Source organism: Cynocephalus volans, chromosome X (genome assembly GCF_027409185.1).
Source record: "Cynocephalus volans isolate mCynVol1 chromosome X, mCynVol1.pri, whole genome shotgun sequence".
Lineage (NCBI taxonomy): Eukaryota > Metazoa > Chordata > Mammalia > Dermoptera > Cynocephalidae > Cynocephalus > Cynocephalus volans.
Genome location: NC_084478.1, coordinates 2,489,704 through 2,517,066, shown reverse-complemented (window position 1 = coordinate 2,517,066; position 27,363 = coordinate 2,489,704). Strand labels below are relative to the sequence as shown.

Below are 27,363 nucleotides of genomic sequence, written 5' to 3'. Positions count from 1 at the left end.
ACCTAAAAGTTATTTTTTATTAACAGTCATTAAGTTTTATATATTTATAAATTTTGACCAATTTTATTATGTTCTTCACATTGGCAATGGTGTTTTCATTGAACACAATAGAATTAGAATATACTCTCAAGCAAATACCAGAGCCGCACTGCACACATCCAAGTTACTTTCTTTTTTTTGTTTGTTTTGTTTTCTTGACGTGAGACATAATTCTCTACAAAATAAATCTATTACCCTTGAGTGTACTGAATTAACATTAAGGTAAAGATCTTCTGGCTTCTACAATCCTAAACAATTCTACAAATAAGCCTTTATTTTTTTTTTGTTACATTTTTGTTTTTTTGTTAAAGCATGAATACGGTGTACGTACCATAACACATATGAACACAAATTGTTTATATCTGTGCTATTGTCAGTGTTCTGTGTGCTTAATACAATTAGGGGACATTACGATCAATTTAAACAAAAGGCATACTGCATACTGCAAAGCACTGAGAAATCTGTCTTCATCCCAGAATCCTCCAAAGGAAATAAAAAGAAACCTTCTCGTTTCCTTTCTCAGCATTGGACCTCATTTCTAACTCTACCCCATGAAATAGAAACACTCTGTAAAAAACAAAAATGGTGCATGCATTTCTTTTCTCTTTTCATTTCTAAGAAGCATGTTCTGGGAGACCCACGGGCGGGGCACCCAAACATAAAGGCCACTTGGAGTTATCTTTCTTACATCTCCTTCTCACTACCATGACGATTGTCCAAATATATATATATATACAGTCCAAATATTGCGGAGAATTTTTGGAAAATATCAAAAAGGAAAGTTGGTCCTTGTAATGAGACTGCCAACTCTGACAGAACTACAACACCAGGAAGTATTTTAGCAATCTTCCAGAACTCACCTTTCAAAGGCTTTTCATATGGGTCTCCCAGTACAGAATGTCCCCAGATGAAGTTTCTCTCTCTCTCTCTCTCACACACAAACACCTTCTCTCTCTTTATCTTCTCCAAAGTTACAGCATTTCAAGTCCCAACAAAGATGATTTAAGAAGACACCTCAGCTATCTTGTTAGTCAACTCTGTTATTTACACATCTACGTAGCACCTCGGAATCCAAGTCCTGGGTTAACAATATTCAACCTCAGTTTTCCTTGCAATAAATAAAGTAAAATGACTGATATGCTGGTTAGCTCATGGTTAGAGTGTGGTGCTGATAACACCAAGGTCCAAGGTTCAATCCCTATACCAGTCAGCTGCAAAAAAAAAAAAAAAAAAGGAAATCACTATCATTTCCTAAGTGCTTGTTCTAGCCTCTTGTAAGTGCTTTCTGTGTCTTTATCTATTTAATCTTTGCAACTATGCCATGAAGAGCTTGCTGTTATAGCCATTCTAAAGATGAGACATTACGTTCAACAGAAGTTCATCAATGTTAATTTCACCCCAGCTGGTAAATAGAAAGGACGCAAAAGCAGACAGCCAGTGTCAGAGTCTTCATGTTTCTTTATCACTTTTCATGTCTCTGAAAAGGTTAGGTTGTCCAGACTAGCTCACTTTGGCTCTTTGACATGGAGAAGCCTGGCTGTTAAGCATCTACCAGCACACACCCTGGATTTGCATGGAACAAAACAAAGTCCCTTCACTTGTACAGATTTCTTCCTAATGGAAAGGGGCTCATGAGAACACCAGGGACACATTTCTAGCAAGATACCGAAGAATAAATAGATCGGGACATGTCCAAAGTCATTGTTTAAGGAGTTGAGAAATGCTGATCTCACAGCTCCTGGACACTAGTAGGGAGGAAGGGTAGTTAATTGATTCGTTCGTTCGGGTCAGTGTGTATGAGAAGGGTATTATGTAAAGACGGATAAGAGACTGCAGAATTGAATGTTGAAGGGATGGATTTGCAGCTTCCACGGGCACCTGCAGGCTGCTTTCTACACATGCACACACCACACACATGATTTGAGAACAGCATGGAAGAAGAGTCATCCAGGACAACTGTGAGTAGAATACGTAACTTTCCAACTTCAAAAATTGCAAAAGATGTTCCTACGGCAGTTGCCCTTTAGGTTGTGGTGTTGATGACGACTCTTTCCTTGACCAACCTTAAGTCAGGCTCCTCTGAGCTGCCTTCTCCATTAGATCTCAACCTTGGACTTCTATGTCCATCTTTGCCAAGCTAGGTTTGAAAAAATAAATCCTGCTAACTCAGTTTAGCAAGAACCCTCCCACCTTTGATATCTGATCAAGTTCCTCACCCCCTACTTGAGCAAGAATCTTTCTACCCCTGATGTCTCTTCTTTGTAACTTCACACCCACTACCCACCCTTTCTAGTCTGCTCCTACTTGGCGATTTGGATCTCAATTCTGTGCTAAAGTCTCTCACCCCTGCTGCAGTAGCCTGAATGAAATGTCTTGCCATTTTTAACCAGTGTCCAGACCAACATTTATCTCTTACAGCTAGTTATGTTTGTATTGAGGGGACGATGGTTTCGGTGGATGCTGGAGTTTGGTGTGAAAAACCAAGTATACTGTAGTCTAGAGATCGGCAGGTCAAGTCTCACTCTGGGTCAGCTAGGAGCCAGGTTTTCACTAAGGCGAGGAGGTGGACGGGGGTCTCATGAGGGATACATTTCAAGACCTGCAGTGAATGCCGAAAGCTACAAATTGTACTGACCCCGGTACTATGCATGAATTCCTTTTTTTTTTTTCTTCACAATGTCACAGATAAAAGATGTGTTCTTATTGCAGATCTTAGCAACGCCAGCATAGAATGTCTTTTCCTTTCCTTAAGAAAACACGTTCACGTTTTCAACTCAAGGTAGCCCTTTCCAGCTTCTCTTCAGTGTATACAATATGCAAGCGTCACTGTGGTTGCACTTGGAGACTGCTGTTAAGTAAAATAAGAGTTATTCTTGAACACAAGCACTGCTAGACCATGACAAGTCGATCTGATAAACCGAGACAGCTGCCAAGTGACTAATAGGTGGGTAGCTTCTACACTGTGGATGTGCTGGACAAAGAGATGATTCATGTCCCAGGTGTGGCAAAGTGAATTGGCCTGTGGTTTCATCATGATATTCAGAATAGCATGCAATTTAGAATTTATGATTGTTTCTGGAGTTTTCCATTCACCATTTGGGATTAGAACTCATGAATTGTTTCTTTCTGGAGCTTTCCATTTACTATTTTAGAACTAGGTAACCTCAGGTAACTGAAATCACGGAAAGAAAAAACACAGGTTAAGAAAGGGTTGCTGTAAAAGTTTCTAACTTAACTACTCAAGACAAGAACATTGCACTGGCTACTTCTGTGAATCATTTTCATGGAACCAAAGATCCACGATAACCTGCCAAAGGCCACCTTGGTTTGTCCTTTTCCTTAACGATGACAAAATTATATATTTTTAAAAAAATTATGCAATTTTTTCTCTCTGGGCTTGCTAGCTGTACACACTCACTCTCTTTTCATCGAGCTCCTCGATGTGACTTGCAGAAAGAACTAAAACTGGATAGAGCAATGGTTGAAGCCATCCTTTTTGATTCCAAATGGAACAAACTGGTCATGTGAGCATTGCTTTTGTGACCATTGCAAAAGCATGTTTGTGGTGGGTAACAAGTGGTCCTCACTGCTCAAACAGCAGCAGGTAGGATGTCATTCTCCTTGTCACAGCCGCAGAAGGGGAAGGTCCCACAGCACGGCTGCAGCCATGGCTTCCACAGGGTGTTGAACACAGAGAACTGCTGTGGGACAGGCGTGAGTGTCCTACGATGCTCCTTTACAGCTGCCTCGATTTTCTTGATCACTGAGTCAAAGACTGCTTCATTGTCTGGGTTAAGTGGCAGGGCTTCCGAAGGGTCTCTTGAGAGGTCAAAGAGCAGTGGCGGGTCATGATAAGTCACATCCCCAGAACATGAACATACTCCACTTCCATAGCAGGCACCCCTTCCTTCTGGGTAAAACTTGGGGGTCACGTAATGAGCCTTCCACACGGTTGCACCTGGAAAACACAGCTCCACTGTGATGCTGTACTTACTGTTGAATTAGGACTCTTTGCAATAAAAAATATATTATATTTCTCAAATGCTTTTCCTAACGATTGATAATCTCCAGGGTGGAATGATGCACAGCAATTGCATTTCCTTAATGATAAGAACAGTGCACAGTTTTACTATGATCCTGAAGGATTTTTTTTTCATCTTATCATAAGAACATTTGGAGATAATCGTTACTACCCAGGTGGCCGACCTAATCATGGAAATTACAGTTCAAAACTCTACCTTGATCTGATTTAGCATAAGTTAACTGGAAAATTGTCTAAGGCCAAACACCACTTTCAGATCTGAAATTGACAAAGGTCGTTTGTCAAGATCAATCCGCCTTTCTACTCTCTTCTGTTTCTGCTTCCCTTTCCACCTTTTCTTTCTCTGCTCCTTCCACGCTTTCTCTGTTTCTGTCTCTCTTTCTTTCTTTTTCTCTCTCTCCCTTCCTTCCTTCTTTCCTTCCTTTCTTTCTTTTTTCTCTTTCTTTCCTCTTCTTTCTTTCCTTCCTTCCTTCCTTCCTTCCTTCTTTCTTTCTGCATGAAATGGTAAGCACACCTATTTCCAGAGGTCAGCTTTAGATGGAAACAGCATAAATGTTTTCCAGACTCTGTCCCTTCTTTGCCTCCTTCCTGCATGGACTGCAGAAGTGATGCCTGGTGAAACAGCAGCCACTTTGCAACCATGAGGTAAGGAGCATCAGAATAAAAGCTAGCATTGCCAGAAATGGCCAAGTGGTTATAGAGAAAGAGCCTGGGTCTCTGATCATGGTGTCAAACACTGTATCATCCCTATCCTTCCAACCTCTGAGATTCTTATTATGAAAAATTAAAACAAACTCTATTTTTTTTATCAGTTAAATTTTGGAGGTTTATGTTGTTTGGGGAAATGTTTTCTTCTATTACTTACCATGGAACATGTTCCTAACCAATACAGAATCTAAAAGAAAGAGGTTCCTCTTTACTTATTGCTGTTTTGTGATTGTTTTAAGTGAGAGACTCATCTACATGGACAGGAAGATAGATCTGAGGACCTGAGAGAAAATACCTATTTAAAAGTTCAATCAAGTAAGAATACTGGAATATCATCCAATATTTCCAATAGGGCTTTTGTTACAAATATACGGAAATTAATATCATTTGCTAGTTTATATTTGTTTGCCTGACTCCTATAGCATGAAGATGGAACAGAAAAAGCCACCAGGATATTAGAAATAAAAGTTGCCATAAAGGCTGCATAGGCCAGACTGAAGTGTTGCTAATTACTTGTCATCCTTTGTCATGTATACAGTCGTCCCTCTGTATCCATGGGGAATTGGTCCCAGGACCCCCACAGATACCCAAATCCACGGAGCTCAAGTCTCTGATATAAAATTGCCTAATATTTGCAAATAATGCACATGCATCCTCCTGTATACTTTAAACCACCTCTAGATTACTTGTAACACCTAATGCACTGTAAAAGCCATGTCAGTAGTTGCCATACTGTATTGTTCAGGCAATAGTGACAGGAAAAAAAGTCTGCACATGTCCAGTCCAGACACAACATTTGTCAGAAAATATTTTTGATCTGCCGTTGGTTCAGTCCACAGGTGCAGGACCCACAGATATGGAGAGTCGACTATATTCATGTTCTCTTTCTCTGTCTCTGTCTCTCTCTCATGCACACACGAGTGCTGCACACATGTGCACGCACCCACGCCACACACATACACTGTATTAATGATGTCTTTTAAAAAAACTATGTATCCTAGGATGTTTTGACATCTTGCAGAGCTTTACAGACTTGGGGAGAGATGACCACTCCCAGGGCTAGCTAATTCCTAAAGGTAATCGTTAACTTACCTGGGAGCATGCCTCTCCTATGCAAGACAACCACCTTCTTTAAACTCTCACACACCAAGGTAATATTTCCCCAGCCATAAATCAACCCAAAGCCAGATGCCAGAGAGCCAAGGACAGTCCCTAGGCCTCAAAACTTGCAGTAACTATTCAATCTAGCCAGTCTGAAGCTGCCTTGTCTTACCTTTACTACAGAAACCCCAATAAACACTGTGGCTTTAGGCCCTTTGCTCATTCCCAATCCGGACCAAAACTGGGTGCTTTCCCCTGTGGCCCTGAATGGCCGGGCATGTCCTTTCCTTTGGGAAATCTAAGCAATAAAAATATTTCAATGGCATTGAATTCTTTATGTCATCATTTAGTTACCACCATAAATGAAAACCCTTTGGGTACAAATCACACACCCACACACCCGTCTCTAAAATCCTCCTGCAGTGCGATGTGTGCTTAAGCAACATTCCCAGGAGAAAAGATCCACTATGGCTGGGTGATATTTGCACATGGTGACGGGGACCATGTAAATTTAGTGTTTCCCCATGTCCACGGTCTTCATACTCACAATCTCTCTGATGCCACCTGACCGCGTGCAGGTAGACCCCACAGTAGTGGAAGAGGAATTCATGCTCCGAATGGGAGACCCTGCCTTCCAGGAGAGGCATGACGTTCCGGCCGTCAATCACCCTTGGGGGAGATGGGAACATGCAGAAAGTGGTGAGACAGGCATGGTTGGGTCACACGTGTTATAACAGGAAAAGAAGTGGGAAAGAGACGAAGCAGAGGAAGAAAGGATTTGTAAGAGTTATGGCGCATCTCTACTCATTTTATAACAAACACAAAAAGGAAACAGATCTACAACTTCCTGCACATTTTCTGAGACCACGGGAGAAGTGAGCACCTGGAAATATGATTCTGATCCCTTGCAAAGCAACATGAATTCACAAAATGGATTGGGAACGTTGACCTCTCTGTACCCATTTGATGAAAGTGGAAATCCTCAGCTTGATGAATAGAGACCACTCTGCCCCCCGGAATGGCACCCTTAAAGCACGTGATGTGTTCACACATCTTAAAGACCACAAAGTGCAAAAGAGAAAGCATGGCACAACTTAGCGCACACGCAATTTGTGCACTTATTTTGGCATTCAGTCAACACATATTTGCTTAATGATCTAGAAGTTGTGGGCTGGCCTGTTAGCTCAGTTGGTTAGAGTGCAGTGTTAAAACACCAAGGTCAAGGGTGCAGATTCCTATACCCACCAAATGCCAAAGAAAAAAGAATGTGAAGTACAGGAAAAAGAAAGTTCAGAGCCCAGCCATGAGGACAACCGTGCATAAGTATAACATGAGAGAGAGTGGTAAGGCATGTTCTAAGACGGAAACAGACACGATATTCTATCTTGGGAGAAACAATTCTGTCCCTACGAGCAGAATATTGATAACTAAGCACACAGGCACACATGCACATGTACAAAATTGTGTAGTATATCCTCATAATGACAAATATATTTCTCTAGATCAGGAGCAAGCCTCGCATCCATACCTGTCCTGGGGCAATATTCCTCCACCTATGTAAGACAGCGTGGGATAAATGTCCATCAGACTGGTGGGCTCATCAATCACTCTCCCAGCCTCCAGGACTGCCGGCCACCGGAATATTCCTGGGACGCGGATGCCTCCTTCCAACCCTCCCATTCCTCTGCCACCTAGAACCAAAGATTACAATCGAAGATGAGTTAGATCCAAAGACATCATTCTGTTCTGAGATGAAAGTTAAATCTGGGTGTAACTTTTTTTTTTCTGTCCTCCTGCTGGTGCATTACATTTGCAGAGAGATACAAAATAGCCAGGAGGTGTCATTCTTGCCCTTTGGAAGTTTTAGTTGTAAACTTCTAGCCTGCAAGTGATGCATTCAGTGGTAATAAATAAAAATAAGTGCTGTTGTAAGACAGTATCTATTAGGCGGCTATTAATGCTACAGACTGTCAGTGTTATGAGACAGAAGCGAAGTAAGTCTTTAATCCTCATTGCAATTAGATTGGGCTTGAAAAGATAGAAAACATTAAAAGGATGGACCCTTCACTCGGGTCCAAACCAACACCAGAAAGGCAGGTCCTGTTTGAGTTTTCGTGACCCTCAAAGCACAAGCTAAGGACTTCTCATTTTATCTGGTAGTTTCCATATGGAGGAAGAATGTGGGGAATTTAGAATCAGCAAAAGTGTTCAGAATCACTTCTCGGACAAAGATCCCTTTACGTGGGTCCGAGCACAAAACAAACGATAAACCTGTGCTTTAGGACCATCCTGAGATCGAGTCACTTGCTGCCAAATAGAAATATGTCCCTGTGCCAAATGACACGGTCAAGATCATATAGACTCTTTAAGAAAAAAATATATATATATATGAGCTTCTCCAGGGAGAAAAAAACCCACAAAGTCTTCTTACATGAAATGCTCGTTGGATGCCTTTTGTGTGCATATCCATCTGACAGGCAGAATGAGTCACTAAGAAAACACAAGACAGGGTTCTTCTCCTTGAAAACGAGGCAACGTTTACTGGTTACACATTCACTGGTATATCCAGTGTCCACAGCCAACCCAGGTTCTCAGATCCCTCTTTGTTATAACAAAAGCTTGACAAGCTCACCAAACCAAATTTATGGCATTTATATGTGTGTGTGTGTGTGTGTGTGTGTGTATGTATATATATGTATGTGTGTATATATATGTATGTGTGTATATATATATGTATGTATGTGCATGTATATATATGTATGTGTGTGTGTATATATATGTATGTGTGTATAAATATGTATGTATGTGTGTATATATATATGTATGTATGTATATCATTGATATATATGTCAATGTACAATGAACAAACATAAAGCTACCCTGATGTTTTACTCACTTTACAAAATAATCTGGAACTGTGTGTGGCATAAGACGAACAAAACAATACTTCACACAGGACATGTACATTTAACTGTCTAATGTATTCAACCCGTGTACACTTACCTGTCTAATGTATTCAACTTGTGTACATTTACCTGCCTAATGTATTCAACCCCCAACAGGAGACACACTGGGGAGCTGGGGACCTGTCCCAAAAGGTGAAAGTGCTCACAACAATTTTTGCCTGTCTTGTGGCTATGTGTACTTTTTAGGATGTGGGCTTTATACATACACACATACACACACAGTCATAATTATTATAATATTCTATAATATTCACATCCGCTATAATAACTGCTATTATAATAATCACATCTCATTTGATGTGTACTTTTTAGGATGTGAGTTGTACACACACACACACTATTATAATAATTGTTATACTGTTCTCTGATATTCACTTCTATTATAATAATTCCTATTAAAATAATCACATCTCATTTGATGTGTATGTTTGAGGAAGTGAGTTTTACACATATACAATTATAATAATTATAATATTTTATAGCATTCACATCTATTATAATAATTGCTATTATAATAATTGCATCTCACTTGATAACATACAAAATGAATCTATACAGTGAATATATAAGATTTATATATATGTAAGTAAAATACACACACATTTTTATCAGATATGAGAAAGTCCAAACGTTCTGGTTTTTATAATGATGATGGCTTTGATACACTTTTAATATTTTTTTTACTTGGGTGCTTATGCTTAGGGTATAGGAAGGGAAAAGCAAATACCAAATTATTTTTTTAAATAGCCTTTTTGTCGGAACAGCTTCGTGATGCCCTAAGAGCAAGCTCCGTGGAGTCGCTGAGTAACTGAATGCCAGGAGAACCTGCGTCCTGTGAGGAGGTAGGCACCCGCCCTACATGAATAACCCTTCCTGAGCAGTGTCACACTCTTCAAAGCATAATGACAGCATGAGTGACTTTATTAAGTCAAAAACCTGAATCTGCGTTCTCAAGGGAGGATTATTCTAGAGGAGTGGTCTCACGCATAAACCACCTTGCCTCTCAGAGGACACTGGGCCATGTCAAGAGATGCTTTTGGTTGTCACCACTTTGCAGGAGTGGAGGGTGCTGCTGGCATCTGGTGGGTGGATCCCAGGGATATTGCTTAGCACCCTACAGTGCACAGGATGTCCCCCCCCAACAGGCAATCATCCAGTCCCCAAATGTCAGCAGTGCTGAGGCTGAGAAACTGTGCGTGAGCAACTCTGCCTGTCTGTCTTTATATATCTATCATCTATTGATCTATCAATCATCTGTCTAAATCTATGTCTAACTCATTTATTCATCATCTATCTATATGTATCATCTATGACCCATATCTACCTATCTATCACCTCACTATGTATCTATCTATCTGTCTGTCTATCTGTCTGTCTATCTATCTATCTATCTATCTATCTATCTATCTATCTATCTATCTATCAATCAATTATCTATCTATGGCAATGGTTCTCAAGTGGGCTATTTTGCCCCCAGGGAACATTTGGCAATGTCTGGGGACGTTTCAGTTGTGCTCTCGACACCTGGCAGGTGGAGCCTAGGGACGCTGCTCGACACCCTACAGTGCACAGGACAGACTCCTCCTGCCCCACCTCCATAGAGAATCATGCAGCCCCCAAGTGTCACTAATGCCAAGGCAGAGAAACCCCCGCAGTAGATGGCAATTGATACGCTATGTATTGACTCTTGTGATATTTTCATTGTTTCAGACATTTTTATTTCAAGTTCTTGGGAATTCTCCCATGATTTGCAGCCTTTTTGCATCTAGTCTCATAAGAGTATAACGCACACAAAAATCTCCCAATTGCATGGAAATGAAGCAAAGAAAAACCCAAGCTAAGCAGAGCCCACGCTAGTTAGAAAGTGAAAGGCCTCAGTTCTCTGGGCCGAGTCACCTTTGTAGATTCCGTTCCAGCCGCCCAGCTGGGCTGCGCCATCCCGAGACTCCAGACGGCCCCCGTTGTCAGAGGTAAAATACACCAAAGTGTGGCTGGCCAGGCGCTCCCGGTCCAGGGCGTCAAGAATTTTACCTGGTGAAGGTGAGAAGCAAGAAAGCTTTTATCTCTCTCTATGCGTCATTGTTATTTTATCATGTATTTTTACCATGCATTTATTACACAAGACATAATTAAAATGTTATTATATTAGGTGTGAATTCATGTTGTATCTTTCACTATTATATAACACAATAAAACATGCTATTCTATGTATAGCATAAGCAATACATATTTTATACAATATGATATACAATTTTATATATTTGTAATTCTGTACTATACTAACTACATATTTGTAAATATGTAATAAATATGGGGTATATATTTCTAATAAATGCATATTAATATATAATGTTATATATTAAAAATATAGTAATATAAATAATAAATACGTGGTATATATTTCTAATAAATACATAGTAATATATAACATTATATATTAAAATGCTTAATTTATTATTATATATTGAAACATAATAAATTATAAAATCAATCATAAAATGTATTTTAGTATTTATAATATATATTATTTATTATCATTCTAAATAATTTTTGCAAAATTACAAATAGAATATTATATATAAATATTTAATATATTTATTATGATTATTATACCATATCAATATTATAATATGAGATAAATAACATATTATAATAATTAATTATCATATAATAACATTATAATGATTAATATAATATGTAGTATAATATAACATACAATATATTACACAATGCCACTATGTAAAATTGTCATATGGTGATATATAATTATTATTTTCTAGTAGTCAATGTAACAAATAATCACTATTTTCTTATATAATATGTTATATATCAATGTACTGTATAATAATATATGACATATAGAAAGCATAATGTTAAACATAAAATAAAATATTAATCTATTATTAATTATATAATATCTAATGAATATATTATATTTTACCAAAATATGCATTATTTATATATATAAATATGTAAATATAACACTATTATTTTATATAATTTGATACTATCAGCATTATATATTATGATATTAATATAATAAATTTATATAAATAATACTATAAGTAATAAATGATTACTATATTGATTAATCATACATAAGTAACTAGCATATAAAATACACTATTATATAATAATATAAAATATTAGTTTGTTATGAATTTAATTTTATTATATAATACTTCATATTATTTTTTATAAAATAAGAAAATAGATTTTATTCTACAACTCATGTAAGGATATATAATAACATCATTGCCCACAATTCAAAGAGCCAATGCAAATTACATTCAGGAGTTAAAATAAAGTGATGATTACTAACAAAAAAATGAATGTAGTGTGAAAAATTACAACTCCAGGAATAAATAAACAGGGGCATATACCTCCTCCAGGGAGCAGCAGCCACTAAAAAAATAAATAAATAAAATATTTTGCTGTCCCCTGCTGCTACCTAAGTCTGCATGTCAACTGCAGGTTCTTCTTGCTGTATGGGTTGTGGTTAAGGATATGACGGTAACATATTTTGATAGACTCAGCAAACTTTTTCTTTCATTGTGCTGACAATTCCTTAAGAGGACCAACAGCTTTTGGAAAATCCAAGTAGAAAGCTAATCTAGCCACATTCCAAACAATGTTAATTGAATTTCTGATTCGCGTTGGGCATTTGCCAGTCAACAGATAACACTGTCCAGTACGTCACCTTTGTGCTATAATCTTGTTGCATCCAAAGATGTAAAGAAAATGTAACTTATCTGCACAGAAAACTTTATGTGCAAACTCATTAATCTTTCTGTTTAAATGTCGTTTAAAAGTGATTCATTTTAGAAGCAACATTAAGTTTTTGAAATGTTGCAGGTAGAAATTAAGTTTTGGTTTTGTTTGTTTGTTTGTTTGTTTTTTGTTTCTTAAACCCGGGGTTTATAAGAGAAAAGATTATAAAGGCTTTCTGGTAGGAGAATAAAAGTATGTAAATTAACAGTTCCCATTAGATCTGGCTCTAGTCCTAAGCATAAGAGGAATTTGTAGTTCATAACATGTAAAATAAAATAGCTGTAAATCCTTTTTCCACTTGCATGAATGCATATAAGTAAATCTTTGTGTTTGCAATGTGTAAAATGTATACATATACAAACAAAACAAACAAATCACAATCCTACAATTACACAAAAGCTACAATGTTTCAGTTGTTTTTATGGTAACAGGTTTAAATGTGTATGTTAACCTATCACGGAATTCAACAATAACTGTGTATTCCACAATATAAAGATTAAACTAAGTAACAGAAGTTTAGTTTCAATTTAATGAGCTTAATAAAAGGGACTTTGTTTAGGGATTAGTTCCTTTTAATTAGTCCTATTAGCTGTCCCTATTAGTACTTCTTTCCCCACCCCCTATCTGCTTAAAGCCTGACAATGTGATTTCTTGGTATTCTGGATTCTCTTTGAGCTTAAGTGTAGACTCACAATATTACAATATTTTCTAGATATTTTAGATAAATACACATCATAGAAATACAAAGGAGAAATACTCTGAAGGGCGAGATTCCTCCTCTTTGTTTTATAAGATACATTAGTTCTTAAAGGATTTTAACTAGCGGTCTGTAACTGGACTGTGGTTTACAGAGTCAAAACGTATTATGTCTAATAGAATTTGATTGTTTAACCCACTTTAAACATATGTATTAAAACTGCTATATTTTTTTCAAAGTCAGCAAAGAATTGGGGATTATTAGTTTAAATGGTTCTGCAATAGCAGAGTTTTCTAAAGTCTCCACTCCCAGGAGAAAATAAAAAAAAATGTACTGTGTTTCAAAAGCAAAATGGCCTCATTGAGATGAAAAATACTCTGTCGTGCATATGGTGGGAAAAAATGCAATTCGAAATAGCACAATTATTATTAGTTTTCGGTATGTGTGCCACACCTCTCGCCAGCTAACTCCTCACCAGCCCCCACCTTCTAATTTATAAGCTTTAGCGCTATTTTCTATATTGACCACCACAACCCTGAAAAAAAAAATATATATATATGGCTTTGGTTTTGGTAAATTCCCATCCCAAATTTCTAAGCATTTCCTGCAGAATTAACTAATAAGAATAACATATTTCCTTTTACACCCATCAGAATAAGTAAGAATGATGATTTTCTTTACAGTACACCCTTATCTTGCTAATGAGTTTTTCAGGACAGTGGCTATTTTAAAGATGGGAAAACCGTGACTGTCATCTTGAGAAATATGTTGCACTGGTATTTTTGAACAACTAAAAGCCAGTTTTTAATTCAATTTAGTGAAAGAAATATTTATCTGCTTTCAGGATGTGCAAGGGACTGGATGTTATTCGAGACAATCAATGCAAGAATACTTGAGAACGTTTGTGGAAAAGTAGAATTGAAAGATAATGCACATATTTTTGTGAACTTTTTGAAGTACCCTCATCCAGGATTCTTTTTCTTCAGCCCATGGGTCAGATATTTAAAGCTGTCTTAATAAATACTTACCCACCATCCAATCCATTTCTTCTACACTATCACCATACAATCCATATTTACTGTGCCCAACAAACTTCTCTTTGGTGATAAGTGGCGAGTGGACATGCAGGAAAGAAAAAAAGAGGAGAAAAGGTTCCCGTTTATACCTAAGGGGTAGAAAGTTGGCAGAATTACCTTCCGTCATAAACACATTTCCCCCACTTTGATATGATTCTGCATCAGTCGAAAGACCTCGTCATCGTTGACGGAGGTTCTCTATGCACTTTAGTTAACAACACCACTCATGGGAATCATGAATATCACAAGATTTATGTCAAATGGATATGAGGGATAATAGAACAGTTGAATTCATGATAGGATATTTAACAGTCAGTCTTACCCTCTCCTGTATCCAGCTTAGCACCTGATAAAAGGTAGCATCCTTGTAAATCTTTTAATCTCTGTTGAATGGATAAAGTTGCTTTAAATAAAAACACAACCCATATGGACTCTCTCCATCTGTTGTGTGAACGTGTTTCTTAGGTATGGGTTTGGAAGAATAATACCCTAAGCACAGACCACCCAGAGGTACAGGACTGAGGTTCTGATGCCCCATCCTCTCCACTCTCCCTGTGTGCCTCAGAAACACAGCTCCAATATTTAACTGGACATATGTTTGCCCAGAATACAGAATACACTTTCCAGAGTCTCTTACATTTAGGAGTGTCTGTGTGAATAACTACCAACCAAGAGAGAGCGAGGTTGCATAAGTAAAAATATAGCATGCCATGTGTAGAAAGGGTTGTTCTTTATTCCTTCCTTCTCTTCCTTAGTGCTGCCTGGAACATATGCATGATGGCTGGAGCTTCAGCAGCCACTTTGGGCCATGAGTTTACTCACACAAGATGGCAGGGAGCAAGCTAGAAAAAGCTGGGGTGCTAATAACCTTACGGTGTTTGTAGCCTTCCTACCCCAAGAGAGAACTAAACTTCTCTCATTTGCATCTTGCTTTTTGTGTTCTGAATTTCAGTGTCACAGAGGATGGGAGGCTGTGCCCCTGTTCTTACTGCTGTGTCAGAGTAGCTAATGAGTGCGACAGTGATAGAGGTAAGTCAATGACGTCCCACTGCCTACTCGTTAAGCCCACGGAGCTATAATACATCACCCTTCACTCACTTCCCCTCAACCCGGCTAAGAGAGCAGAGGATCAACTTTAAGAAGAATCCACGTTGACAACTTTATTGTGTCGCTAATTTGTGATCTAGAATTAAGCTTGTATTGAACATGTACAATTTAAAACTAGGTATCTATAAATACAGAAGTCTTCATCCAGCTGTGGCCAAGGCAAGCAAAATAAAAATCCACCCCAAAGATTAAATTGATTTAGATACCAATCCACATTGAAGCTACGCGGATTAAAATATAGTAATCCCACGTGTTTATTGTTTTTTGTTTTTTTTTTTTAAATGGGAGTGTGAACAGAACACATTTCTTTGCCTCTGCAGCATTCAAGATCTGCAAGAAATTTAACTCTGTTTTATTCGATTAAAGGAGAAATTCAAGTATATCACCAATACCGCCTAAAAACAATGTTTTAAAAGCCCATAGTATGAAGATGTACCCAACTGCTATGAAATAAAAATAAAATTCCCCTGCAGGAAATCAGGCAAGACATGGCTAAATACCTGTCCATAAAGGCAAGGGCTTCCTTCAGCAGGAGAGAAGTAACCCTTTCTTCGTTCATGGGCTGCTGGATGATATCGTGGTTCCTCATGAGGATGCAATTCCAGCGTCGAATAAATCCATAACTAGAGTACCAGGAAGTGAAGAACAGGCAGGCGAAAAAAGCAAAGGACAGAAGGACCTTCCAGGGAACCCGGAACCAGCGTGCATATTTGGGGACAAGGAGCAGGAGAGGGACTAGGCCAATGACCACCGTGGAGATCCAGAGTTTGATCCTGAGCCACCGGTGCAGCTCTGGAGTCTGGGAGGCCTGGCAATCGCTCAGAAGTCCAAAAGGCATGCCGTAGAAATAGTCAAATCCATGGCTGAGCGGGTGGTAGCAGTGGTCATTCCGCGATGCACAGCTCAAACCCAGGTGCCACTTTCCTGAAGGAAAAACAAAACCATACCCTCGAGCATTAAATGTTGTTGGTCTGTTTCTAGAACATGGACTTGCCTTTGTAAACGCTAAATACAGCTTTTACTCTCTCTCCATGGAGGTATTTTCTTGGGATCCCCAGTTGCCTCCTGGAGAGATGCTAAGAAAGCTACTAGTCATGCCTCCAATACCTTTTCCCTACAATCTGCATCTTTCAGATAAAACCAGGCATCGGGAACCTCTCGGCTCACTAGGAGGAGAGGCGTCTAGTATTGTATTCAGACAAAACAGTTTGCTTGGTACCAAACAACTGCATGAATGTGAAGAAATTTTCCAGGTATGTGGCTTTAACTGGGAAGCCAAAACCCATGTCCTGGCTGTTTTATGACCATTGTACCACTGACCTATCTTGTGCTCTGGACATCGGTGTTCTTTAATAGCAGTGGCCTCCAAACCTCTTATTTTGTTTCACTGAAAGATAAACAAACTTCCACAGATCTTTTGTTACACATGAGCAATGCACTATCTAGATTTATAAGCCTGACATTGCTCTAATTAATAATAAGAGAACTGAATTTGAACACAGCTTTCCCTGCACTCTAGAGATGTGGGAACATTGCTCAAAGCTCCTCTGCTGGAGGTTTCATGGCAATACGTGCCCTACTGATTGCAAAGTTCTTTCCGTCTTTATTTTTAACTGAGGATATCTCAGAACTGTGTCTTACAATTCACATTGAGAATCCCCAAAATAGCGAAGAGAGAAACAAGCAGCACTTCCTAGACTGATCTGACCATAGAATATCCTCTAAGAGAAATATTGCATTGGGCCAGAATTCTAGAGAACAAACTTACTTGGTGATATATTGTTTTACAAGCTCACTAACCCCAAAGGGCATAGGATATCATGGGATCTACATAGACTAGTAATTGTCTCAACCTGACAACTACAAATGCTTTACATTCTCAATTTCAAGAGCATTTCTTTAAAAATGTACCAGTTTTTCTGCTATTAATGGTGTTACAAACATAGCACACCCTCTACCCAATACAGTCAGCTCTCTGTATCTGTGGGTTAAGCATCCTAGGATTTGACCAACTGCAGATCAAAAACATTTGAGGGCAAAATTGCATCTATACTGCACATGTACAGACATTGTTTCCTTGATGTTATTTTCTAAACAATACAATATAACAACTATTTGCATAGCATTTACATTGTATGAGGTGTTATAAATAATCTAGAGATGATTTAAAGTAAACGGGAGGATTGCATAGGTTATATGCAAATACTCCACCGTTTTATATCAGGGACCTGAGCATCTATGGATTTGGGGATCCACAGGAGGACCTGGAACCAATTCCACATGGGTACTGAGAGATGAACGTATTTCATTTTGTTGGCAACAAATGATAAGTATGTTTGCTTTTCATTCCCATGATTTTTCTGTTACCGTGACCTAGATACTGAAGGTCCTCAATAATTATGTGATAACTTCCTTTTCCACATGTCTCATCTCATAGAGAAGTGAACTGGCATGTGTACGACCAAAGTCCCTGGAAATTGACTAGCCATAATAAAAGGAAATCTTGCACAACCACATTGCCCTGGTCAGAGTCCTGCAGGACGTACCTATGAATCCCGTGCGGTAGCCCTGATGCTGCAGTAGCTTGGCAAAAGTTGTTTCGTTGGTAGGAAGACCACCTGACCCGCCAAGCCAGGTGAGGGCACGGTTCAGGTTGTAGGGAGACATCATTCCTAAATTCATAGAGGTCAACTGATTAGTACCATCATTTAATGACAGTCTGTCCTGATCACAGGATTCATCCTCACATGCTTGAAACTCTCTCCTCCTGCACCTGCAGAATGCCATTCTTTCCCAAGTTTCCTCTTGCCTTTTTTCTGGCTCTACTTCTTTACCTCTCTTCCTCTCCCTTGTTAAATACAAACACTGTCAGCTTTCTGCATCTGTGGATTCCACATCCCCAACTGGGGATCAAAAATATTCAAAAATAACAACAACAAGTTGATAAAAAAGTGACAATACAACAATTAAAAAAATGCTGTATACATTTTTTAAAATAACAGTATAACAACTATTTACATAGCATTTACATTGCTGTAGGTATTATAAGTAATCCAGACATGATTTATGTCTATGAGAAGATGTGTGCAGTTTATATGCAAATACTACACCATTTTATATAAGGGACTTGAATATCCATGATTTTTAGTATCTGAGGGAATCCTGGAACCAATCCCCTACAGATGCTGAGGGATGACTGCATTCCCTTGGAATTAGGATTGCCAGGATAAATATAGGAAGTCCAGTAGATCTCCAGTTAATCTGCATTTCATATTAATGACAGTGTTTTTGTTTTGTTTTGTTTGTTTTTGTACAAGTATATTCCAAATATTGCATAGGGCATACTGGTAATATTTCAGCCCCATCTATCAATGTGGTTAAGCCCCACATCTCCATGTCTCTCCTCCCGAAGTCGATGTCATGTCTTCAACTGTCCGCGAGATATCTATAGACTGGGGGACCTCAACCTTCACCTGTCAAACACACACTCCACCGTCTTCCTACTGAAAACCTGTCTCAGCAAAGGACGGCATAATCCCCCGAGTCACCCCGCCCAGAAATACAGGAGACCCTTTTGAATTCTGCTGTTCGATGAGCCTCTTTTCTCATATCCATTCCGATGTCAACTCCTGATAATTCTACCAACAGAAACCTTTCTGATATTGATTTCTAATGACTTGACTTGAGTAAAGGGCTCCCACTGGACTATGCTAAAGTCCACTGGCTGAACTCCCATAGTCAGAGGGATGTCTCTATTCTGTGTCCCTACCCCCAGTCAAACCTCTTTGGACACCCCCTTCCCCTTGCCTATGGGATCATGCCTGAACTATCTTTGTCTGCTGTTTCCTTTGCTGATTGTTGCAAGAAGCATCTTCTAGGAGGACCTTCCTGGGATGGTTTAGAGGCTTTTACGGGTGTCTACTGCTACCTGTAATTTTGAAATACAGGTGCAGGTTCAACCCAATTTCTACACCACATATGTCTTGAGGTACCTATGTACTATTTATATGACTTAACTGCCTAGAGTAAACCTATGAATAAAAGGCAACACAAAAAAAGTAAGCAATGAATGAAAAAACAAAATCAAAACACTTTCAAATACTGTGGTGAGCCAATCTGTTTCTCATTTTTCCCTTCTCAAAAACAACAAAAAAGGGCTACACTGAAAAGGATGCCTATTAACTCTTAAAATGCAAATGCATACCTATAATTTTTGAGGAAAGTCATTATAACTTTTTTTTTTTTCTAATGGGAAGATTTGTTATTGAAACATGTTGATTATACGTATTTGTGAGGTACAGAGTTCTATTTTAATACATGTGTACAATGTGTGATGATCAAGTCAGGGTAGTTAACATATTCATCAATGCAAAATTTAATCATTTCTCTTTTATGTGAATATCAAAATCTCCTCTTTTCTAGCCAGTTGATAACATGCAGTAAATTATTATTCATTACACTTTGTTGGTTATAGCTTTTACATATAAATACAGGTATGCATATTTTATAGGGCATGTATAAAATTTTAATAGATAATCCATCAAGCTGGTACAAAATTGTAAGTTTCCAGGGATATCCCACACAGGAACAAGAGAGTTCTACATTATCCTGAATACTATCCATACCATTTTACACATTTGTTAAATTATTCTTGGAGAATGCTTGCTTTTTTTAAAGATGCAAAAAAGCTAAAACAGCATGGTACTGGCATAAAAATAGACACATGGATCAATGAAATAGAATAGAGAACCCAGAAATCAATCCATATGCCTACAGCCATCTGATCTTTGACAAAGGCAGCAAGTCTACATACTGGGGAAGAGACTGCTTCTTCAGCAAGTGGTGCTGGGAAAACTGGATACTCATACGTAGGAGAATGAAACTAGACCCGTACCTTTCACCATGTACCAAAATGAACTCAAAATGGATTAAGGAATTAAATATACATCCTGAATCAATAAAACTTCTTAAAGAAAACATAAGCAAAACACTCCAGGAAGTAGAGACTTCATGAATAGGACCCAAAAAGCACAGGCAACTCTAGGTAAAATAAACAAATGGGATTATATCAAACTAAAAAGCTTCTGCACAGAAAAAGAAACAATCAACAGAGTTAAAAGACAACCAACAGTGTGGGAGAAAATATTTGCAAAATATACATCTGACAAAGTATTAATATCCAGAATATATAAGTAACTCAAACAACTGTTCAGCAAAAAAACCCCAAATAACCCAATTAAAAAATGGGCCAAGGAGCTGAATAGGCATTTCTCAAAGGAAGATATACGAATGGCCAACAGACACATGAAAAAATGCTCAACATCACTCAGCATTCAGGAAATGCAAATCAAAACCACACTGAGATACCATCTCATCCCAGTTAGGATGGCTAAAACCCAAAAGACTCTGAACGATAAATGCTGGCGAGGTTGCGGAGAAAAAGGAACTCTCATACATTGTTGGTGGGACTGCAAAATGGTGCAGCCTCTATGGAAAATGGTATGGAGGTTCCTCAAACAATTGCAGATAGATCTACCATATGACCCAGCTATCCCACTGCTGGGAATATACCCAGAGGAATGGAAATCATCAAGTCGAAGGTATACGTGTTCCCCAATGTTCATCGCAGCACTCTTTACAATAGCCAAGAGTTGGAACCAGCCCAAATGTCCATCATCAGATGAGTGGATATGGAAAATGTGGTACATCTACATAATGGAATACTACTCAGCTATAAAAACGAATGAAATACTGCCATTTGCAACAACATGGATGGGCCTTGAGAGAATTATATTAAGTGAAACAAGTCAGGCACAGAAAGAGAAATATCACCTGTTCTCACTTATTGGTGGGAGCTAAAAATAAATAAATAAATAGACACACAAACAAATCAAGCAAGGGGGAAGAAGACAGAATAACCACAAAAATTCCTTGAACTGTTTAAGTGAACAGATATGATGTGGGGGGTAAGGGGGTGAGAGGAATGGGTAAAGGGGCATGAAAATCAACCACAATGTATACTGAGAAGTAAAATAAAATAAAATATTTAGAAATTTAAAAAATTTATAAAGAATAAAAATATTTTTTAAAAAAGATGCCAGAAAGCATTTTAAATGCTTAAAACGCACTTTAGCAACCTAAAATGAAACCCTTTGCATTATATTTATTGGGTTATATAAATTATATGCATTTGTATTATATTTTCCCAAATGTTTCTGGTTCTTTGCATTATATTTATTGGGTTACATGAACTACATATATTTATTTATTTATTTATTTATTTATTTATTCGTTTTCAATTTGATTTTTTTTTCTTTTTTATTATACATACACGTGGGGTACAATATTGATTTTCAATAATTGTGTAGAACGTGTGGTGGTTGGATCAATACAGTCGGCTTATTCATCATTACGATACACAATCATTCTTAGTGTCCATTGACCAATTCCGCCTTAGCCCCCCTCTCTTTTCCTCTCCTCTCCCCTTTCCCACCTTTAGTTTTCTAAAAGTTCAACGTATCACTGTGAATGCTGTTTCTTTCTTTCTCTCTGTCTCTCTTTAATGTTCACTTGTTTATTTATGGATTCAGCTCCCAGTTATGAGTGAGAACGTGCCGTATATCTCTTTCTGCACCTGGGTTGTTTCACTCAGGAAAATTTATTCTCAAATGTTTCTTGTTCTTAAGTTCAGAGGAACTTGTTTGGAAAAGGTTTCAGTTCACGATAAAATGACATAAAATAAACATATATAAATTACAACCCAATAAATACAACTTATTTATTATATTTATTTATTTATTGGGCCACTTCCTTATTGATAAAGACTTACGTTTCCTTCTCCAATTTTTTTTATGCCAGATAATATCATACATGTGTCATTTTGAACATGTGCAAGCAGGACTGATAAATTTCTAAAGATCAGAGTCACCAACTCAGAGGGTTTAATGCCAAAGTGCCTCCTGAGGGTCTATGAACACATTTCACTTTGTCCGTGCTTAGTAGTGCCCCACAGTCCCCTCTAGCAAGCAACTGTGAAGAGTCTGGATTTTTGCCCATCTGAATAGTGAAATATGACCCTAAACAGTTTTCATCAGCCTTCCTCTTATGAGTCTCTTAAGAGAACATTTTCCTTTGTTCAAGAGCACTTTGTCTTTATCTTATTTCATTTTATTGTGAACTGAAACCTTTTCCAAACAAGCTCATCTGAACTTAAGCATAAGAAACATTTGGGACCTTTGCATCATAAAAGGAACATATATTAATATATTGGGGGATACGGTTAATGGTCATAAGTTTCATATTCCATGAACGTATTGTATATTAATCTCTACACTCCTTGGATCCTGGAATTCACCAGGTAGAGAGCAGAGTTTGTGATACATGGTTTGAAAATGGTAAGAACTCATCTTTTGGTTTGTACAGGACACTACATCAGTCTCTTTGACCCATTAATAAGGGAGAATAAGAGAGTAATGGAGTGACAACTATTTTCCATATTACTGTAGGTATATTTATACTGTTACATCAATTTATATACATGTAGCTTAAAAGGGACTCACATGAAAACCACAAGCAATGGATGTGAGGATTAGAGGGGAAAAAATAAATGCTTATTTCAGGGTCCTAACCTAGAAGAGGAAGAAGTTAAGATAGGACTTAAGATCGTGTCGTTAATGGGAAATAAGACTTAAGATAGTGTCATTAATGGAAAATAGAAATACTTTGGTTAAGAGAAGTATTAGAGTATTACCTTGGTAAAGAAATGATAAATTCTTGAAGTGATGGATATTGTAAATACCCTGATTTGATCACCATACAACATATGCATATATTGAAACATCAAATTGTACCTCGTAAATATGTATACTTATGATGTATCAATTAAAAAGATTTTTAAAAATTGTCTTAGCAGTGAACTTTCTGCTGGAATTTTTGATATGTAGGAAGGATTAAGCTTAATGATTTGTGTCCAATAATAATAATAATAATAATAATAAATATATATATATGGCAATGATTTGATTTCTAATCCATCTGTCAGTTGGTTTTTTAAATTAATTTTGTTAAATAAATTTTATTCCACCCTAACTGATACTTAAAATTTCCTGAATTTACAAATGTGATTTTTGAGTATCCAGATTCATATATTTATCCCTTCTTCATACATAGTCCTGAATTGTTTAGTGACTGCTTATCTGGCAAGCAAACAACTTTTGAACAAAATTGACAACCTTGAACCATGAAAGAAGTTATTTAAGCAACACAAATAGATGAAAATAAATCAGTGTTCATGAGACAAGAAGTTTCAATGTCTATTTACTCTTAATTTTCCTAAAATTTAAATTATCCTGATTAGTTCATTCCCCAGAGCTTACCAGATGAGAAGCTACTCCTTAGAAGGAAATAAACTCATAGAGAATTTCTTTTTTTTTCCTTTTCTTTTTTTTTTGCTGAAACATAGACTATGAAAGCGGATACACTAAAATTGCTACAAGCAGATATTAGAATTAAATAAAACACATAAGTCTGGAGCAATTTCATATAGAGGCTCATAACCCTGAACACCTCAATAGATTCTACAGGCATCACTGCATTTTAGCTGGGTATAAAAATGCATGTTCACAATGTTGGTTCTAAATGGATGTTCACAATATTGATTCTTTGCTAAGCTACAAAGGAAAATATTAAATCGCTTTTGTTATACTCAACTTGGTAAGTATAAATGTTGGAACTGTGTGTGTGTGTGTGTGAGTGCGCATGTGGTAAGAAAATGTGTACAGTCCTCATTTCCTTTCCATTTTTGTAGCAACACCTCCTTTCCAATGGTGCTTTCTGGTCTTCCATTCTCACCCCCAGACACTGATTTGACCCACTTTTTTTTTAGAACTACTATATGGTCTCTGCTAGCTGTAAGGATGTCAGAGAACTCTGGAAGGATCTTTTCACAATTACCTAGAAATGGGAGTTTTTTGGTAGTTGGAAAATTGCTCTGAGCACTTGCAGTGGCATCTGGCTAGAGGCAGACCCGTTTACATTGCCCAGGTATAGCAACATAACCTTCCTTCAACTTAGATTCCTACCACTTCAAGTGACGTTTTGAGAATTCTTATAAACGGCTGCAAAAACAAATCATTAGAAAACATACTTGTGAGACAAAAATGTTGTTGCATTATCCTTTTCCCACCTGATCTGATGGGGTACCGGCCAGTCAGGAAGGCAGCCCGACTCGGGGTGCACATGGAGGCGGCTGCCAGGTGCTGGGTGAGCCTTACTCCCTCACTTGCCAGGCGGTCAATGTTAGGTGTGCTGTAGACAGAAGGATCATTCAGCAGGTGAGTTTCTAATTCCCAAGAAGATGACCAAAATTCAAAGCCACTCTGTGTTAGTCGAGATGACTCTTTTTCCAGTAAACCTAAAGCACATCCTTTTGAAACTTCCATCTACCTACGTAGATGCATGGATGGTTAGAAACAGGTGGAATTCTGAGTGCAAAACAAGATAACCTCAGACAAAACTATTAAATGAATAGTCTCAGCTGATATGAGTGTCAATGGAAAAGTGAGTCTATTTGGTTTTAATCATAGTCCTAAAATTAATGGGTGATTTGGAGTAAATAAAATTTTAACGTATTTTTACAGTAAAACTGATCTTTCTTATAACCAAATTTTGACATTTTTGTGATTAATTTATTGCTCATTTTGTATACCTAATATTTTAAGGTCTCAGAAGTACTGAAAAACAATTTTTTTTAACATATAGAATTATAGGCAAAATAAGATGCCTTGTTCTCGCATGAGCTAACGTGTACCCAATCATGATCACATGTGAACGTGGGAAAATTCCTTTCATAATCCCACAGTAAGGTGATGACAGAGGGTCTTGTATACCCACAGATGCTCTCAGCATCTGAGACTCTACTGTGTATCCCAGTATTTTGAGTCAATAGAGACAGTGTCTGCCTGTCAGTCACAATCTATGAATCCTGAATGATATTTTTCTTTCTATCTACTGCTACCACAGAGTGGATAAGAAGCACCTTTCTCAAATTCTTATTTATTTAGACCTTAAATGCCTTTCACAAAACCAATGCCTTTCTATCTTTCATTATATGCTTAAGATATGGGAATAAACAGTAATGCACAGTCCAAGAAAAAACAGTGCTACTTAAATTCATTCTAAGAGACATCATATTCCTTCACATGACCAGGATTTGTTTAGCAACGGGGAGCAGAGGAATTAAATAGGACCCTGGGATAGAGGCTTTGGAAATAATTCAAAAAAGGTATTTTTTAAACTCTAGGCTAATGGAGTATGTATACAATGGAATACTATTCATCCATAGAAAGGAATGAAACACTAACACACACAGCAACACGGATGAAATTTGAACACTTTATGCTCAATGAAAGAAGCCAGACACGAAAGGTCACACATTATATGTTATGGGCTGAATTGTGTCCCCAGCCCAGAATTCATATGTCAAAATCCTAACCCACAGGACCTCAGAATGTGACCGTGTTTGGACATAGGGCCTTTAAAGAGGTGATTAAGGTAAAATGAGATCACTAAAGTGGATCCCAATCCAGTATGACTGTTGTCCTTATGAGAAGAGGAGATTAGGACACAGACGAGGGATGACCATGTGTGGACACAGGGAGAAGACGGTGTCTGGAGGCCAACGAGGGAGGCTTCAGCAGAAATTAGCCCTGCCACACCTTGATCTCAGGCTTCCAGCCTCAGGACTATGACAGAATGAATGTCTGTTTGAATTGCCTGGCTTGCAGGACTTTGTTATGGTGGTCAAACAAATGCATACATTACATGATTCCTTTTATATGGATTTCAAGAATAGGTAATTTCAGAGAAACCAAAAGTTAATGAATGTCTACCAGGGGCTGGGGGGAGTCAGACAAATGAGGAAAGGCTGCATAATGAACATAGGGTCTCTTTTTGGAGGAAAAAGAAAGTTCTGGAACAAGACAGACGTGATGGTTCAACAATGTTGTGAGTGCATTCCATGCCAAGGAATGGTGCACTTTAAAATGGTCAAAAAGGTGAATTGCATGTCATGTGAATTGCATGTCATGTGAATTGCATGTCATGTGAATTGCATGTCATATTATTTTGTCACAATAATAAAAACAATAGCAGCTACAGACTAAGGGGACAAGGATGTGCAATGATCTCCTGATCTTTTAAATTTTCCTCATGTGACCTCTGCGGTTGATGACCGACTGCTGACGAAGGCTCCTCTCTGCAAACCATTCCCTACAGTGGCAAAGGCGTGACAGACAAGGCAAGGATTGGCTTCATCACAGACAGGCAGGGTGGTGTGGGGTCCATCTTTACCTCACTGTGTTATTACCATAGCAGCATAAATCGCCCACCCCAAGGTCATCTGCCATCAGCAGGACAATATTGGGTCTGGAGTTCCTGGTCATGAATGTGCCATCGATACCCACAAACAGGCAACACAGGGACACTGAGAGCCAGCAGCTCCTGCAAGCATTTGGGGGAAAAAACAAAAACACAGAAAATCAGACATGATTAATTAACATTTTCATTTTAGGCAACCGGACATAGGAATGGCATTCCTTACCAATTCTCACTATACAATGTCCCCGTGTTGGCTTCCTCTAAAACCAGAATTTAGTTTTTTAAAGAGTAATGTTCTATATGAATAAGTGTCATATTTAACCAATTAATTTTGCATGCATTGTGACATTTAATTCTTGTAACAACTTTTCAAGATGTTTTGGTGATATCAGACCCATAAAAAACAAACAAAGAAAAAGATAGTGTTTAAAGTTGAGTATAAAGTGTGAGAATTGATATTTTTGCATAAAAACGTGAACA

At 37.8% G+C, this 27,363-nt stretch overlaps 1 protein-coding gene across 1 annotated transcript; it reads right to left on the bottom strand.

Moving 5' to 3' along the window:
• Positions 1-3,629: 3,629 nt before the first annotated feature.
• ARSH (arylsulfatase family member H) lies at positions 3,630-26,948 on the bottom strand. Its single transcript, XM_063083762.1, has 9 exons — positions 26,857-26,948; positions 24,692-24,813; positions 18,054-18,179; positions 16,008-16,431; positions 14,353-14,489; positions 10,753-10,887; positions 7,419-7,581; positions 6,438-6,559; positions 3,630-3,997 (listed from the first exon to the last, which is right to left on the bottom strand). Exons 1-9 carry the CDS (start codon positions 26,946-26,948, stop codon positions 3,630-3,632), a joined length of 1,689 nt encoding a protein of 562 aa, XP_062939832.1.
• Positions 26,949-27,363: the final 415 nt, after the last annotated feature.

Excerpts from the sequence above, each read along its gene's own strand:
- ARSH (XM_063083762.1), bottom strand. The coding sequence starts at position 26,948 with ATGACCAGGAACTCCAGACCCAATATTGTCCTGCTGATGGCAGATGAC. Across the intron at positions 16,432-18,053 it reads CTACCGCACGGGATTCATAG|GAAAGTGGCACCTGGGTTTG; the intron begins GTACGTCCTGCA and ends TTTTTCCTTCAG. Across the intron at positions 3,998-6,437 it reads CAGGTGGCATCAGAGAGATT|GTGCAACCGTGTGGAAGGCT; the intron begins GTGAGTATGAAG and ends TGTGTTTTCCAG.